The sequence below is a fragment of the Priceomyces carsonii genome (assembly GCF_900007245.1).
Source record: "Priceomyces carsonii strain CBS4050 genome assembly, scaffold: Debaryomyces_carsonii_scaffold_2, whole genome shotgun sequence".
Taxonomy (NCBI): Eukaryota; Fungi; Ascomycota; class Pichiomycetes; order Serinales; family Debaryomycetaceae; genus Priceomyces; species Priceomyces carsonii.
In genome coordinates, this window is record NW_026946675.1 from 194,589 (window position 1) to 211,088 (window position 16,500).

At 36.7% G+C, this 16,500-nt stretch overlaps 9 protein-coding genes across 9 annotated transcripts; 2 read left to right on the forward strand and 7 right to left on the reverse strand.

Moving 5' to 3' along the window:
- Positions 1-2: 2 nt before the first annotated feature.
- On the reverse strand, positions 3-1,505 carry PRCAT00001551001 (17-beta-hydroxysteroid dehydrogenase-like protein; the record flags this gene model as incomplete). Its single annotated transcript, XM_062951349.1, has 1 exon — positions 3-1,505. One exon carries the CDS (start codon positions 1,503-1,505, stop codon positions 3-5), a length of 1,503 nt encoding a protein of 500 aa, XP_062808360.1.
- Positions 1,506-1,726: 221 nt separating this feature from the next.
- Positions 1,727-5,275, forward strand: PRCAT00001552001 (ATP-dependent 3'-5' DNA helicase; the record flags this gene model as incomplete). The annotated part of the gene is made up of 1 exon (XM_062951350.1): positions 1,727-5,275. One exon carries the CDS (start codon positions 1,727-1,729, stop codon positions 5,273-5,275), a length of 3,549 nt encoding a protein of 1,182 aa, XP_062808361.1.
- Positions 5,276-5,351: 76 nt separating this feature from the next.
- PRCAT00001553001 (uncharacterized protein) lies at positions 5,352-7,487 on the reverse strand (the record flags this gene model as incomplete). The annotated part of the gene is made up of 1 exon (XM_062951351.1): positions 5,352-7,487. One exon carries the CDS (start codon positions 7,485-7,487, stop codon positions 5,352-5,354), a length of 2,136 nt encoding a protein of 711 aa, XP_062808362.1.
- Positions 7,488-7,729: 242 nt separating this feature from the next.
- On the reverse strand, positions 7,730-8,731 carry PRCAT00001554001 (uncharacterized protein; the record flags this gene model as incomplete). Its single annotated transcript, XM_062951352.1, has 1 exon — positions 7,730-8,731. The coding sequence occupies one exon, from the start codon at positions 8,729-8,731 to the stop codon at positions 7,730-7,732; it is 1,002 nt and encodes a 333-aa protein (XP_062808363.1).
- A 582-nt stretch (positions 8,732-9,313) lies between these two features.
- Positions 9,314-9,718, reverse strand: PRCAT00001555001 (uncharacterized protein; the record flags this gene model as incomplete). Its single annotated transcript, XM_062951353.1, has 1 exon — positions 9,314-9,718. The coding sequence occupies one exon, from the start codon at positions 9,716-9,718 to the stop codon at positions 9,314-9,316; it is 405 nt and encodes a 134-aa protein (XP_062808364.1).
- A 291-nt stretch (positions 9,719-10,009) lies between these two features.
- Positions 10,010-11,203, reverse strand: CSK1 (mitogen-activated protein kinase; the record flags this gene model as incomplete). The annotated part of the gene is made up of 2 exons (XM_062951354.1): positions 10,010-10,852; positions 10,907-11,203. The coding sequence occupies 2 exons, from the start codon at positions 11,201-11,203 to the stop codon at positions 10,010-10,012; spliced, it is 1,140 nt and encodes a 379-aa protein (XP_062808365.1).
- Positions 11,204-11,546: 343 nt separating this feature from the next.
- Positions 11,547-12,446, forward strand: SUI2 (translation initiation factor eIF2 subunit alpha; the record flags this gene model as incomplete). Its single annotated transcript, XM_062951356.1, has 1 exon — positions 11,547-12,446. One exon carries the CDS (start codon positions 11,547-11,549, stop codon positions 12,444-12,446), a length of 900 nt encoding a protein of 299 aa, XP_062808366.1.
- Positions 12,447-12,514: 68 nt separating this feature from the next.
- PRCAT00001558001 (uncharacterized protein) lies at positions 12,515-14,815 on the reverse strand (the record flags this gene model as incomplete). The annotated part of the gene is made up of 1 exon (XM_062951357.1): positions 12,515-14,815. One exon carries the CDS (start codon positions 14,813-14,815, stop codon positions 12,515-12,517), a length of 2,301 nt encoding a protein of 766 aa, XP_062808367.1.
- Positions 14,816-14,988: 173 nt separating this feature from the next.
- On the reverse strand, positions 14,989-16,407 carry PRCAT00001559001 (uncharacterized protein; the record flags this gene model as incomplete). Its single annotated transcript, XM_062951358.1, has 1 exon — positions 14,989-16,407. The coding sequence occupies one exon, from the start codon at positions 16,405-16,407 to the stop codon at positions 14,989-14,991; it is 1,419 nt and encodes a 472-aa protein (XP_062808368.1).
- Between the last annotated feature and the right edge of the window lie 93 nt (positions 16,408-16,500).

The window sequence follows — 16,500 nt, forward strand, 5'->3', positions numbered from 1 at the left end:
AATTAGACACAGTTCAAAAACTCATTCAAGCCAGTTTGGAATCCTTGCTCCCATTCCCATAGATGTTTCAGAGATCCCTTGGACTTCACATGCTCGTCAAATCTTGCTGCTTTCCATGCTTGAATTCTCCCAATAACCGAGCCATTGAATTTTGCGAATGCTGTTGCATCATCCCAAGCTTTATTAAAACCTTCTTTATACCTTTCATGTTCGTACTTCTCTTTTGAGTTTTGCTTGTTCCAATATTCCACATGAGCTGAATAGGCCGAGTTTAGCTTCTGATCACGTTGAGATGAATCCGGAATTTTATTAACAACTACAGCCGGAGATATTGCACCACTATCAGTCATAGTTTTAAAGTCCCATTCACCTCCGTTTCCAGACTGAAATTTGAAAGTCCAAAAATAAGTGCCGAAAGTGGCCCTTTTAGACATAAGCTCTATCTCGCGCCTTCCATATTGAATCACGTAATCGTCCCTCTTTGTATTAGCATTGTCTTTGTTCCAAGAGGAACCATCAATGACGCAAGAGTATTCTCCTACCATAAAGTCGACTCCATTCCCATTGTCTGTCAAATTAGTCAATAAGTCTTTTTCGAGATCATTGATAATCTGCCTTGGTGACTTCTTTTTGTCATCATCAGAAAAACATCTATAGCAATGGTCGTCTATTACGACACCTATACTTTTTCCTTCGCTCTGTTGATCCTGTACCCATTTAACCCATTGGTCTGGCCACCACCCATCAGAAATAATAATTGGGATGCTCAGATCTTCTTCCCGAATTTTAGATATAGCTGCAGCGTAATACCTTTGTTGTTTTTTTGGTGGATCTGCAAATTCTGCTTCATTCACTATTTGAATTCCAGTAATATTGTCGTATGCTTTTAAGTCCTTTGCAATGAACTTTAACATGTCACAAACCAAAAGCTGAGCTTGTTCTTTGTTCCAAAATCCAGCATCGCCGCTACATTTTTCACCGCTATGATCAGACCCATTTGCTCCAAAAGGTAAGCCATGGATGTCTACTAAGACAGATATGTTATACTTCTCAGCCTCCTCTATGAATTTTCTTTTGAAGATGGTCCAAGCATTTGAATATACGGATGCAAACTTCTCAAAATTAGTGCCATTGGTAAACTTACCACCATCGATATCCCAGTACCCCAAAGGTACTCTAATAGAAGTGACATGATGTTCTTTCATCCATTTCCAATCACCCTCGTTCAAAAAATCATTCCAATGTTTCTCAAATTTTTTCTTAGCATCATCTTTGCCTTTCTCTTTTACCAATTTTTGAACGGCTTCAAGTTCACAGCCAGCACCTTCAGGAAATACATCATGAAAGATCCATTTTTCTAAAACAAAGCATGCACCAATATTAACTCCATGATTCTGTCTGTTTTGGTATATTTGTCTCTTAGATGGTGGCTTACCTGGTGTTGCAGCTGGAGCAGCAGCTGGAACATTGGAACCTTTAGACTTAAGCTTGAGTTTATCGAACATTGTTATATGATGCATATACTGATAGAGAGTATAATTTCTATCAAAGTATTTTTGGAATTCAGGCAATGCTTTTATATATAGCCTTCATTTAAAGTGACATGGTTCTTGAGTTGCTGTGAATTGAATGTCGCTTGTAACATATTATGTCGCAACCTTGACGACATCATCAATATATGAATGATATCATACAGATCAATATCACACATTATGTTTACGAAAGCATGATGAAAGATGAACTGACCCAGGAGACGTTAGACTGGTCAGAGTCATTCAAACGTTTATACGCTCTCTTTGCTCAAATAAATACCCATTTGACTTTCTTGGCGTCCCATTCTATGGCAACCATACCATCGTTTGATCTAATACGAAAACTAAATGCAGATGTTACTGTACTAGATCTAGAAATAATAAAATGCATGTTTGCATCAGAAGAAATATTCTTTGATTATGTGGATGAAAATGAAGTCATGCTTTCTTTTGCTGAAAAGCTTAAGTTTGACTGGTCAAAAGGTTATACCCAATCTAAACCTGTTCTGATGGACCAAGCTTTTGAAGATGTCTCAGGATCCGACGATCATCAGCATGGTACGAAGCAGTTGCTCATATTCGATTTTCGTGATACAAAGATTCATGGAATAGGAGCTGCTTTGAAGGGAAGTAAAAGAAGGAAACCTAATCTGAAGCAAGAAGAGAGCCTGAGATTTTTCTTCTCATCTAAAGAGTTATACCTGGCAAAGCTAACTCCAGTACAATTGTTAAGGATTGTAAATTCTAGGAATAAAAAGTTTAAAGATGCCATAAATAGTCATTTGAAGAAATTCACCTCCCAGGAAATTCTTGAAGATATACCTATGACTAACTTAATATCATCAAGCGAACCGTTAATGCCAACGCCCCCATCTTTTGATGATCCGGTAGACTTACTCTCTCAAAAAGATAGTCTAAGCATAAAAACTGAAGTGAAGTCAGATATTGATCAAATGATAGGAGCCTTGAAGGATGAGCACTCCTATAAGAATCAGATTGTAAGCATTGAGACATTGAACAGGTCCCAACATGCCAAACTCAAGCCTCTTTCGAGCATTAAACTTATACATCCAGACTTAATATATGGACTAATAAAATATAGAGGAATCTCTTTGGATAGAGATCTTTATGTCCACCAAGCTTTAGCATTGGATGCTCTCATTAATGATGAGAGGAGAAAAAATGTCATTGTTAGCACCTCAACTAGTTCAGGAAAATCTTTGATATATCAACTTCCAATTATTAACGATATACTTTGGCTGATAGAGAATGGTAGCATGGAACGATTGAACACTGCATTCTTCATTTTCCCTACAAAAGCACTAGCCCAAGATCAAAAGAGACATTTACAAGAGTTTATTGCATGTATACCAATTTGCAATGAAAGGAAAATTCTTGTTGAAACTTATGATGGCGACACTGACCAAAACCTGAGAAATTTTGTGAGATCATTTGCAGACATTGTATTCACAAATCCCGACGCCTTGCATGCTTCAATTTTACCTAACTATGATAAGAGCCATAGGGGGAAACAATGGATTGATTTTTTATCTAATTTAAAATATGTTGTTATGGACGAACTACATGTCTATCAGGGGACATTCGGCATCCATGTAAGTTATGTTATGTCTAGACTTTTGAGATTAATTTCGAAGATCACAGAAACAGAAAATAATATCACTTTTATATCATGTTCAGCTACTATCCAGAATCCAGTTACACACTTTAGATCTGTATGCTCTATTTCCTGTGATGATGAAATTGTGCATATCTCAGAAGATGGTGCCCCGTGCTGTGAAAAGAAATTACTAATTTGGAATCCACCACCTTTGATGAATAAAAAGGGACAGCAATACACTTTGACTTCCTCTAGTCAATTAGGTGAGTCCTTAAATAATACGATTTTAGTGCCTAGAGAATCGATCATCTCCGAACTGGCCAAGATATTGCTTAGGCTTTTGGGAAAGCTACCTGATGTTAAGGCTATAGTATTCTGCCCAATACGTAAAGTCTGTGAGCTTTTAATGAAGGAGATCAGGAGTTTATTGAAAGATGAACCATTTAGAGGATGTGGTTTGAATGAAGATGATATATTATCTTACAGGGGAGGCTATGCAAAACATGACAGAAGAGTCATTGAAGGAAAAATGTTCGACGGTCAAGTTAGGGCTATAGTTGCCACTAATGCTCTAGAATTAGGGATTGATCTTTCCGATATAGATATTGTGATGTCTTGTGGGTTCCCAATGCTGAAACTGAATTTGCATCAACAATTTGGTCGAGCTGGTAGAGGAAAAAATTCAAAAGGTAGTTTAGCTATCTATGTTGCTGGAACAACGCCCGTTGATCAATATTTCTTAAAAAATACCAAAGAACTTTGCAATAAGACATATGAAGACTTATGTGTTGATGGGTTAATGGAATTTGGTACTGACCAATTGATTATGGATTTGCACTTACAATGTGCTGCGTTTGAATGGCCAATCGAAATCCAAGAAGATATGAAATGGTTCTGTCCTGATAATTCTATAAATAAAATGAACACATTTACTAAATTATGTAAAGAAAAGCTTTACCAAGACAATGATAATTACTATAGAACACATCCAAAGTTTTTACCTTGGCCAACTGACCACGTTCAGCTCCGTGCAATAGAAAATGATAACTTTGCAGTTGTCGATATCACTAATGATAGAAATATCGTCATTGAAGAGGTAGAAGCATCAAGGACAAGTTTCACACTTTATGAAGGTGCGATTTTCTTACACCAAGGGTACCCCTATTTAGTTAAGGAATTTAATTCTGATTATCGTTTTGCAAAAGTTGAAAGAGTGAATGTTGATTGGATTACTCTGCAACGTGATTTCACGGACATAGATCCAACCGAAATTATACTAGTAAAGCAACTTTTTCCAACGAATTCTAGTGCTCCTATTGATATCCCAGTGTATTTTGGAAGAATTGAAATGACAATTATTGTTTTTGGTTACTTTAAAGTCAATAGAAGGTCAGAAATCCTAGAGGCTGTAGAAGTCAAGAATCCACCAATCGTCTTGAATGCCAAAGGATTTTGGATTGATATACCTTTGGAAGCACTTAGAATTATCAAAGAAAAACATCTTTCCGCTGCTGGAGGAATACACTCTGCTCAGCATGCGATAATGAACATATTACCGCTTTATATTAGTGGTGGAGCTACAACAGATCCTAATGCAAAATTTTCGTCTCGTGTGGGAGAGGCAGAGTTAATGACTGAATGCAAAGCACCAGAAAAAGAATTTGCTCAAAGAGAAACAAAGCGTAAAAGACCAGGAAGACTAATTTTTTATGACTGTAAGGGTGGAGAAAGAGGTTCTGGAATATCGGCTAAAACATTTGAACACATTGATGATATATTATTTACTACTTACCAAAGAGTGAGAGATTGTAAGTGTGAATATGGTTGCCCAGAATGTGTGGCAGCAAGCTTTTGTAAGGAAATGATGTTAGTAATGTCAAAGCCTGCTGCAATTATAATTTTAGCATCATTACTTGGAATTAATTTGAATGAACTTAGGGAACAGATAGCTGATGGTCCTGAACCAAATATGCCGAAGTTGAAAGTCGAGACGATCGAATCGGTTGGGGGCCCCGTGAAATTTTCTAAAGATGTGGAGATCTTGGAAACTAGAAGAGCCACTTCGCCTTTGTCATCACTTGTGAATCACTCGATTAAGCTAGAAGAAGATCAAAAGGTAAAATAACATGTGATCGATAAGGACTATAAAGATCGCTCTTTACTTTGTTTTTTAGTAATTATATTTATAATGTCTTTAATCACTACTTATTTCCTCTAATAGATATTGCAGAAGCTTTTCTTGAAATTCTTTTAGCTAAGCTCTGTTTCTTAATATGTTCATCTCCACTCGAAGTAGCAGAATCGTGAGATTGACGGCTCAGCATTAATGGCTTATGCGAATCTCTTGATATAAGATTTTTGTCATGCGAGGAGCCAGCCAGTCGAGACGCTGGATAACTGTCGGAAAAATCCATTGCTGGTGAATAGTTGTTATTCTTTTGATGATGTTGCTGTTCCATGTTCTGACCATCGGTGTCCCTTTGTGAGTCTGGTGGTGATGGAAGAGGTCTTTCGAATAAAGCCGGGCTATTTTGTAATTGTTTGTGTTTGGAAAATCGAAAGACGCTTTGAACCGGTTTTAAGTAAATTGATGCCAATGTTCCTATATTTAACTCTAATTCCTCCAAAATGGTAGGTTCTATATTATCATTATCAGCGTTTATAATAGGACAAGAATTCAACACAATTTGCTTAGTCGTCTCCTGGAATGAAATTCCTTTCTTGTGATTTTCTTCTGACGAGATTAGTCTCCAATATAAAAAGCCTCTTTCTCTAAGGTCTGGATTATCAACTTCTTCTGTGGCCCATTTCAAAATTTTCAAAACCAAGGGCTCCCCTATAGATGGAATCTGAAGATAAAGTTTTACAACTGCTGTTAGTACAGCGTATTGAACTTCAATAGGATCGTCTCTAAAAGTTGAAATAAAATCTTCAAAAATGTCCCGAACACCATTGATAGTTTTACAGTGTTGGCCTAAAATCCAAATCATTGCAATTTTGGCATCAGGTTCGTTTATATGTTTATAGTGCTCGAGTAGCACATCGATTGCAAAATTAAATTTCCCCGGATACTTTCTCAAAATGTTTTTAATAATGATTGCTGATTCCTGTACTATATACGAGATACCATTGGAAACCAAGTCGCAGATCACCTCCACACAATCTTGGCTCGCCCCTTCCAATTTAACTGCCAAATTTCCAAATGCCCTGATTGCCTTTCTGGCCATGGCAACATCAACTTCAGTTGCATATTCCTCAAGCTCGTTTAGGACTAAGTCTACGTTATTCTCATTTGCAAGCAAATAGATAATTTCGAGTTTTGTATCTTTAACATAGATTGGATCATCGAATCTGCAGAAAAACATTTCAACGTCAAAGTTCACCAATTCTTTTTTACCTAATAATAGCAATATAACATTTCTCAAGACTAGGAATTGAATTTCAGGAGGTTTTGACAATAGTGACACAAGTGAGGTACCCAACCTTTTTGGTATGGACGGCATGACAATTTGGGTATTTTTTACGTAATTACTATAGTACACAATAACCTTGATTGCATTCAACACAACAGCAGAATTTTCATGTTGCAACGATGGAATTGTAGCATCAATTAGATCTAAAGCCTCATTCGTTGTTTGGGGTACATATGACATTAATGAGTTCAATATATACACTTGGCACCATTCATTCGTTTTACCCAAATAAGTTGTTAATGTCATTGCATGAGACTTATCTATAGTGAGTGTTAATGATTTCCCATTTTCAGTAATGTAGCTTAGGGCTGCTAACGTGTTGGATACGACGACTTGATTTGAATCGTATAGGAGCTCATTCAAATCGTCTATGAAGTTCTCTTCTGATGTCATACGTTCATCATGTTGATACAATCTGCAAACTGAATATGCCGCAGTCTTCCTTACATGCGCATCAGGGTCCTTTAAGAATTTCCTGATATTCTTAATAGTGAACTCCACGTAATCCTTATTGGGAACTGAAGATGATGTTTTTATTACCAAAGCCCTCATTATTGGAGATGGATCATCCTTGAATCTCATTAAATATGGAAGCCCTTCATGAGCAACTTTTGGGTTATGATGTGCATAATTTGTAAGGTATTGAAAGCACATCTTCCTGATTTCTAAATCATCGATTCTCATTAATTTTATTACATCAGGCATCAAGTTAACCAACTCATTATTGTTCAAGATTATATTCGCAATTACTTTCTTGAGTACAATCTTTACTCTATTATGAGGCTTCGATTTCTTGAAAGCTTGGTCCAATTCAGCTCTTAGTTCGGATGACTTGGACTTGGCGAATAATTTTCCATCACTCATATTGCTATAGAGAAGATTAATTCACTTCTACCATATATACATTCATACTGTTCTAACTTTATCAGCGCGACGTTACAGGGTAAAAGTATATACAGGACTTGAATTTCAGTGAGCAATTCATATCGTCTCTTCATTATATTTCTAGATACTGCTATCAAACGAGCACAGCAAGTTGATGAAATAGCTAGCAAATTGTGTCTAAAAATAGAGATTAGTATATCTTAACTAATTTTCGAAGCATATTATAATTTGACGTATCCGGATGCATAAGACACGCTACTGTCTGATATCCTTGTTACCTTGTTACTTTGAGAGTAGCCAATCCAGCTAAATGAGATATCTTTATCTGTAGCCTGCTTCTTTTTATATTCTTCTAATAGCTTTAAGACTACTCCAACAGGTTTTTGGCCACAAATTGTATTGCCCGTAGCCTGGATATAGTCACTCCAAGCTTCGTAGGACCCATCCGTTGCTATCCGCATCGCTGCTTTATCTAAGTTCTCAATCGATTTATGTATTGGAAAGTCGGATTTTAACTGCTTCAGAGAAGTCAAAGAAATCAAGCTCTTGGCCGTCGGACTTTCGGTTTCACCATTCTTTAGGTATTCAGTGTAACCAAAACGAGGACCCCAATGGCAAAAGTCAGAACTTATAATGAAATGATTTTCTTCATTTTCGAAGTAGGGCTGCAATGCTTTGGCTATTTCACTATTGAGATTTGGATCCATACCACTTATCATGATGGGTATAATTTTGGGGAGGCCCTGAGGCAAATCTTTTGACATATAGTAAATGAAAGGAGCGTGCATTTCAAACGAATGTTCATCTTCGTCAACGACCGCACTCATATATTTGAAAATGCCACTTTTTGACTGAACTAGGCTCTCAATAGTATCAACATCCACAGGAAGATTTCCAAAAGGGGTCTCATAAAATTCATACTTCGAAACCATTACTGAATTCCTAAAATAAACATGATGAGACGGGCCCAACATAAATATCCTCTTCACTTTCGAAGTATCCCACACCTTGAATGTTTCTGCTAATCTTTCTCCAGAGTATGTGTACCCTGCATGCGGCCCAATCAACACCCTAGCTCCCTTTACTGGTCTTGAGGTATCATCTTTACAAGTTTCACTTTTTACCAGACCTGCCTTATTCAAATAACCCTCGATTTGTGATCCTAACCTATTATTTATATCTCCATACCATAATTCGTGAGTGATTGGACGAACGTACTCCATGGTAGCTCTAATGTGTCTTGTTAAATTCTGAATATCAAAATAGATCTTTCTCACCAAAATATCCTACAGGAATAAAGTAATCAAAGTTGCCTTTTAAAAAAAAAATTATAAGAGTATTAGCCAGAGAGTGAGACCTTGCTTCCTTTAATTGCCGACGCATGTATAAATTTAAATGATGCAGGATATCCAAAAAGAGCGATAAGATGCCAAAAGATAAGGGAACTTCACCAGAGACCTCTTCATAATCTCACAAGATCTCTATTAGATGTTCATTTAAGTCCATGTGTAGTAAGCATCTTCAGTGATCCTTTTGAAATCATTTGCAACATGTTGGCTTGCTCCGTTCAATTTTTTCTTGACAATTGAAAATATGTGCATATCATTGAAAAATCTACAAAACATTCGCAATCTATCACTAAGGAATAAAAATTAAAAAAAATTGCTGCAGAAACGTCTGGGTTTTATTTATGAAAAGGAACACTAACCTACAGATTATGGTTGATGTCAAATAGTTATTCTTTTTATTTAAAGTTATTTAAACTTTCCACCAGTGGTGTATATAAATCGAATAGCGAAAAGTAATCACTTTTTCGTAATTTCCAAAGTCCAAGGTGACTCAATTAATACCTCATCTCCAGAATAGTAAGTACTTACTGTTGGAAACCGCCCTCTAATTAAAAACCCTCCTGGAGTCTCTTGTTCTGGGAGCCTTTCTACATATTCCTCCTCTCTAGGTTCAAATTCATCACCAACTTCAGTGGTTCTTTCATTTACAGTGATTCCATGCTTCTTAGCAGTAACTTTAAACCAGAACTTCTTCAATGGCTTGTTTTTAACCTTGAAATGAAAAGTTTGGGTGTATTTTGTATGTTCCGGAATTTTGACCTCTATATCACCTTTTCCTAAAGGAACTTCAATGGGGTCGAGCCCTTCAATTTCCACGTATATCTTAATGAGTTCCAAGTCAGGATGTGTAGTCAGTACCATATTTTATCTTTAGATGAACTGTTGGTAATGAAGACATAAACGTTGGCTAAAGAGGAGGTTATAAACGCTCACAGTTATACTTATTCCTCGGTTAGTTGATTGAAACTCGGTATACGCTCTCCCCACTTTTTGAGAAATTTAAAAAAAAGCATGCAACCGACATCATAGTACTTCTATATAATAATACGTGGCGCTGGAAAATTGGTGTGACAAAGTTGTTTATAATAGTCTATACTACGAAAATACAGATGAACAAGACATCATATAGAATATATATTAATAAACAACGAATTACGATTGAATGCGACGACGCTCCACTTTGAAAGCTTGCACCTCATCGTAGAGAAGCTGCTTCAAATCCGCCATCGATGTAAATGAATTTTCAAAGCTGAAGTCAAAAACTTGTTTACATTCAGATTCGCAATCTTTATTTCGAATCTTTTCTAAAAATGGGTGCGACAAAGCTTGATATATGTCCGGTCTAGCGGATGGATCCCATTTCAATAATGATTCTAATAAGTCTAACGCGCCTTCTGAAGCAAAAGGGTATATATGGGCAAATGATACCACTTTGTACTGCATTCTGGGAGGAACTGTGTACCTCCATTGGAGCTTCCTAATTACATCAATAGGTGGGCTGCCCAAGATTCTGAAGATTTTGTGGAGCTGGTCAATTTGGTCTTTTCCCATGAATATAGGTCTTCTTCCGTATAGCTCTGCTAGTATGCATCCCACGGCCCAAATATCAACTGCTTTGCTATATATTCGATTGCTCAACATCAATTCAGGTGCCCTATACCATCTGGTTGCTACATAATTCGTGATAGGTGCTGTTCTTTGCAGAAAGAACTCCGGATTTACGCCTCTCGCTAATCCAAAATCGCAGATCTTTAAAGTGCCATGAGTAGTGACCAATATGTTACCAGGTTTAAGATCTCTATGAATCACATCAGCAGAATGAATGTACTTGAGCCCACATAAAATTTGATAAATGAAACTTTGAATGTGTAGTTCTGAGAATTGAATTCCAGAGTAAATCACCTTGGCCAAGTCATACTCAGCTAATTCTTGAAAACAGTATAGTCCTTCATAGGGCTGAATATGAACTATGTCGAGATCAATTAAATTCACGATCTATGCAGTGTTAGTAAATATGATAGAAAGATAATTGATGGGGGTAATAGTTACGTTTCTGTGACCTTTAAAATGTTTCATGAGTTTTAATTCTCGGACTGCTCTTTTCAAAAGAACTTGTTTATCAAAGATGTTAGAAACTTTTTTAATTGCTAGTTGAATACCTTCCTCGTTACCTTCAATGCCCAAGTCTACTGCTGAGCATACAGTTCCATATGAGCCCTTTCCCAAAACCTCCTTGATTTGATATCTGGAATCAATTAAAAATTTGGCTTCTTCTAAACTAATCTGACTCCGCTTAGTTGACTTGAAATCTCTTCCTCGCCTCTCAGGTTCTTCTTTTTTTATCATATTGAGTAAAGTCGAATTCGCTTCAGTATATGATTTCTTGGTTAGATATATCTAACTCTTAGATTTAAAAGCGATAATAGGAACTGGCTTTATATTTCGCTACCATCTAGTTTGTGGTGTTGCAATTTGTGGCAATCTGGTCATATGATCTATCAGCTGATACAGCTAAATAGTGCTCTTTTGTATTACGTAATTTCTCTAAAGATTTTTTTTTCTTTACGCTTTTTTCATCTTGATTTCAACATCAAGAAAGCTCATCAAGATATTGAGTATACCAAACTTAATCAATAAAACATAGTATTTTGCTAAAGTGAATTTTAGCTCATTAGATACGAATTCCAAGATGAGCTCTTCTAACTGTAGATTTTATGAGAATAAGTATCCAGAGGTGGACGAAGTGGTAATGGTTAATGTCCAAGAAATTGCTGAAATGGGGGCCTACGTCAAATTACTCGAGTATGACAATATTGAGGGAATGGTTTTATTATCAGAGTTATCTAGAAGACGTATTAGATCGATACAAAAGTTGATCCGTGTTGGAAAAAACGAAGTTGCTGTGGTTTTGAGAGTGGACAAAGAAAAGGGATATATCGATTTATCTAAAAGAAGAGTCTCCGCTGAAGATATTGTAAAGTGTGATGAAAGATACAATAAATCGAAAGCAGTTCACTCCATATTAAGACACTGTGCAGAGAAATTCAATATCAGTTTAGAAACCTTATATCAGACAATCGGATGGCCGTTAAGCAGACAATATGGCCATGCATATGACGCATTTAAGTTATCCATTACCGACTCTACAGTCTTTGATGAGATTGTGCCTCCTTCAAAAGACGTGTTAGAAGAATTAAAATTATACATTTCTAGACGTTTAACACCACAAGCTATCAAGATAAGAGCCGATGTTGAAGTTTCTTGCTTTGGTTACGATGGTATTGATGCGATCAAGTCAGCATTGAAAGCAGCTGAAGATGTTTCCACTGAACACATGCAAGTCAAAGCCAGTTTAGTGGCTGCACCATTATATATCATATCTACTCAATCATTAGACAAGACCCAAGGTATTTCTTTGTTAGAAACTGCTATTGAGAAAATAACGGAATCAATTGAGAAAAAAGATGGAGTTTGTAAAATTACAATGGCTCCAAAGGCTGTGACAGCTAGCGATGATGCTCAGTTACAGGCCTTATTGGAAAGAAAAGAAAATGAAGATGAATCTTCGGATGAAGAAGAGGACAAATAGACGTAATTCATAATAAATGCTTCTTGTATTAACTATATTATTTTGTATTAGAAAATAAGTTTAATCTTCTAGTAGGGTGCAGACTTCGAAATCTTTACTTGTCTATTATTTGCCCGTTCGATGATGTACGCCGGTAAGTTTTCTATTAACTGAGGCGCTATGCGTAGATCGGTCACTGAATCTGGGATCATAAAATGATCAATATTAATCAAGTCCCTGTTTCCACTAAGATCCAACGTTTTTAATTTTGGACCAAACTTTATGTTCCTTGCAAATTTCAATTCATTGTATGCCAAACTCAAGCATTCCAAACCATAAGGAAATTCTATTGATTCTATGCTCTTTATGGAATGATGGCCAAGTTTCAAGACCTTTAAATTGGGTGGAAATATTACATCTTTTAAGGTAGTAATATGTCTATCATTCTCGTCAACGTCTGGATCCATTTCTAAATCAAGTACTTCGAGACCAACTGGAAAATGGACATTTTTTAATGTGGTTATGAGATTATTACCCAAGTATAGGTCCTTCAAACAAGGTGGAAACAGAACTTTATTGAGTGTTTTTATGTTATTATTGCTAAGAAATAACCGCTCAATGCTATTTGGTAACTTCAAGGGATTTATGCTGTTAACACCATTATCACTTAGGTTGACTTCTTTTAAAAACTGAGGTAATTTCAAACCTCTAGTATTAGTCATCGATTCTTGAAGATTCAACGCAACTATTGAGTCAGGGAATCTAACACCTGTCATTGATTCGTTCGGAATGCAAGACACATCAAGGTATTGAATACCGTCAGGGAACTTCACGCCTTTAATGCATTCAATAGGATTCCGAGCCAAGGATAGTGATCTAAGTGTTCTGGGAAAGTTGACCCCCCTAAGATTATCTATTCGATTATTAGATAAGTCCATCTCCAACAACCTTACTGGAAAGTCAACATAATTAAGAAAATAAATATTATTATTCGAGAGATCAAGGCTCTCTAAAAATGGTGAAAAGCTGATGTTGTCAATAGAAGAAATGGCAGTATTATGCGCAATCAACGATCTTAATTTGTGAGGCATTTTGAAGCCAGCAAGGGATTTCAAGGAATTTTGATTGCCTATGTTTAACACTTCCAAGCTTTCAGGAAAATTAATACCTTCAAAAGATACGACATTACCCCCAGTGTAGTCTAGAGTTCTTAAATTTTTCCATTCTTGAAACTCTACAGAGATTTCTTGCTTTAAACTTGAACTGTCATCTTTTTTTGTTGGAGAATTCATATCAGAAAGAGATTTGCCAATGACAGAAAATTGATTTATACGATCTGAAATAATCTGAGATAAAGACTTTATGAAGTTATCATACTCGTCTCTTTCTATCTTGTTATAATCTTGGGGCCATAACATTTCTTTATCGAACTGAATGTGGAAAGCAACATTCAAGCTTGGTTGTACGTTAGTCCAGTCGTTGGTGAAATATGTCGTCAAATTCTTAAGATTCGAGCTAAAGCTGTCGCTATACTCTATGCAAAAATGTACATTAGTATAAGAGTTTTTGTTCTCGATAAGATCTGTCTTGAGCTCGTTTAGCTTAACAACCTCAACGTCGTCACTAGTAGAAACCTTGAGCCGAGATATGAACTCTTTCGTATCATAGAAGATTGGTTCCTCACAAAAAATCACAAGTCGATTTTTTCTACCTGATGAAATGGGGACTTTAGAATCATGAATGGATTCGGAAATTGGGACATGTTTGGAAAGATTATCCAGATAATCTTTTTGCACATTTAAAGAAGGGCCAGATGAGGAGGGCAGTACGTTCGAGCTGATATCTTTATCTATACCATTTATTGAGACGCCAATCTGATCAACATTTCTTGGAATCTCAGGTTCGACAGATTCGATCTTGGCTTTGGGATGCCGCGTTTCATCAATATGGAAACCATCAGACTTGAGAGCAGTAGAAAAGCCTTCCTTAAATTCATCGGTTGTGTTTGCATCTGCACCCGATCTGTTATCCTTGGTATTCGAAGATTTATCTATCCCAGTAATAAGCTGAGATTGTAAGTTTGTATGTTCTTGTCCTGAAAGCTCGATTGGTTTGCTTGAAGTTAAATCTAAAGCTTCATTGCTTATATCAGCATTGAGATTTGCTTCGATTTCAGACTCTTCGATGCTCCTCTTTATAATACCAATTGTTTCTCTGTCATTTTCTAAAAGTGAGAGTGATGTTCGCTTCGCACTATCATCTTCAGCTGCCGAATGATTTACGCTAACAGTGACACCAGTTTTTGATGTGTCCTGATTATCTGAGGAAAAGGGTCTTACTTCAGACTCGGTATCCATGCTGGGTGTCTCTTCCAGTATTTCAGATGTCATTACGCATGTATTTCAGATGGCAGCTCTTAATTGATTTTTTTTTTTTTGTTTTTTAATTTTATAACTCGAGATGCGACTATATCTCAGAAATATATACAGAAGAGGTAAAGATAGGAAACATACTTAGTTAAAATATTGAAGCATTTTTTAATGCAATATATTTTATATTATTATCATGCAGGTGTATTTGTCCTTTTAAAGCAACCTCTTAACATAGAAGTCGGCTTAACAAATACATATAGTTGGCCACCTTCATCAGCATCTTTTTCACTTTCAATGAGCTCCTCACGAGCCTTGAGAAAACCACGTAAAAGAAGCATAGATGTAGCGCATGCAAAGAATGCGACCCCAGCAAAAATGGAACAATTTCTATACCTAGTAGGGTCAATCTCATTTCCAGCTCCAGCCGTTAACTTAACACCAATAACTGGTGAAAAGACACCTGCAGCACCAACGAAGAGCCACAACATACAAAATGTGACATTGAGCTTTGGCATGCCAACTAAATGGGCAACTATTGGAGCAAGGGTCCCATACACAGTTCCCATAAGGCTTCCTTCGATTAGCGCAAATATAATGACAGTAGCGTAATTTCTAGCTGGAATCCACATTGCAAGACAGAATATGGCAACTATGTAGTAGCACGAGCTTGCAACAGTACATGGTCCTAACTTGTCCGATGCTAGACCCACAATGGGTCTTCCAAGTACGCTTCCAACTTGAACCATAGCTGATACAATAGACCCTTGGTATTCTGAATATCCCAAGCTAGTCGTGAAGTTAGCTAATGTATAAAGTAAAATCACATAACCAAACATACACGTAATTAGATAAAATGCAAGCAACCAGAAACCACCACAGGAGACGCATTGAGAGTCCCAAACTGAAAATTCAATGTGATGCTGCTTAGTTCTAGTTCTGATCATTAAAATCGCAATCCATGCTACACCAAAACCTATAATGCTCTGACAACGAAGTGCCCAAAACACCGAACGACTTGACAACACTTTTTGCATCCCTAAATTAAATACAACACCTCCAGCTCCCGAACCTGCTGTCGCGAGCCCACTTGCAAACGTCCTTTTCTTCTTGAACCACTGGGGTAAAAGACTAAGAGACGGCAACGATATGAAAGCCAATCCAAAACTCTGCATTAAACCTTGAGTTAGATAAAGTTGCCATAGAGAGCGAGACCAGGACGCCAACATTAGGGCAGTAAATTGAAGACAATTACCCACTATAATAGTTGGCCGTGTACCTATCAAGCCTTGTATATAATTAATTACCGGAGCAAAAAATAACCCAACTCCAAACGCCATACCTCCAATATAACTGTAATCTATTTTAGTGGCACCTTCGAAGGTATCATTATTCAAATAATATGCAAAATAAATAGCGAATCCAGAGTTCATGCCCCATGTACAAAAATTCAACAAGAAAGACGCCAAAATAATAAAATATGCATAACCTCCATCAATGTTAGGATCCTCTTCAACTTCGGCCTTTTCTACGTCTTTCTCTGGCCCAACCAGTGAAGGCACAAATGCAGCACCATCAGAACTTTCATCCTCCAGATAAGTTGATGGACTCATTACAGGATTCAACAATCCAATAGAATGAAAACTTAAGTAATTTTACGACACAAATCAAAAAGTGCTTATGGATTACTCATTTCAATTCTAATT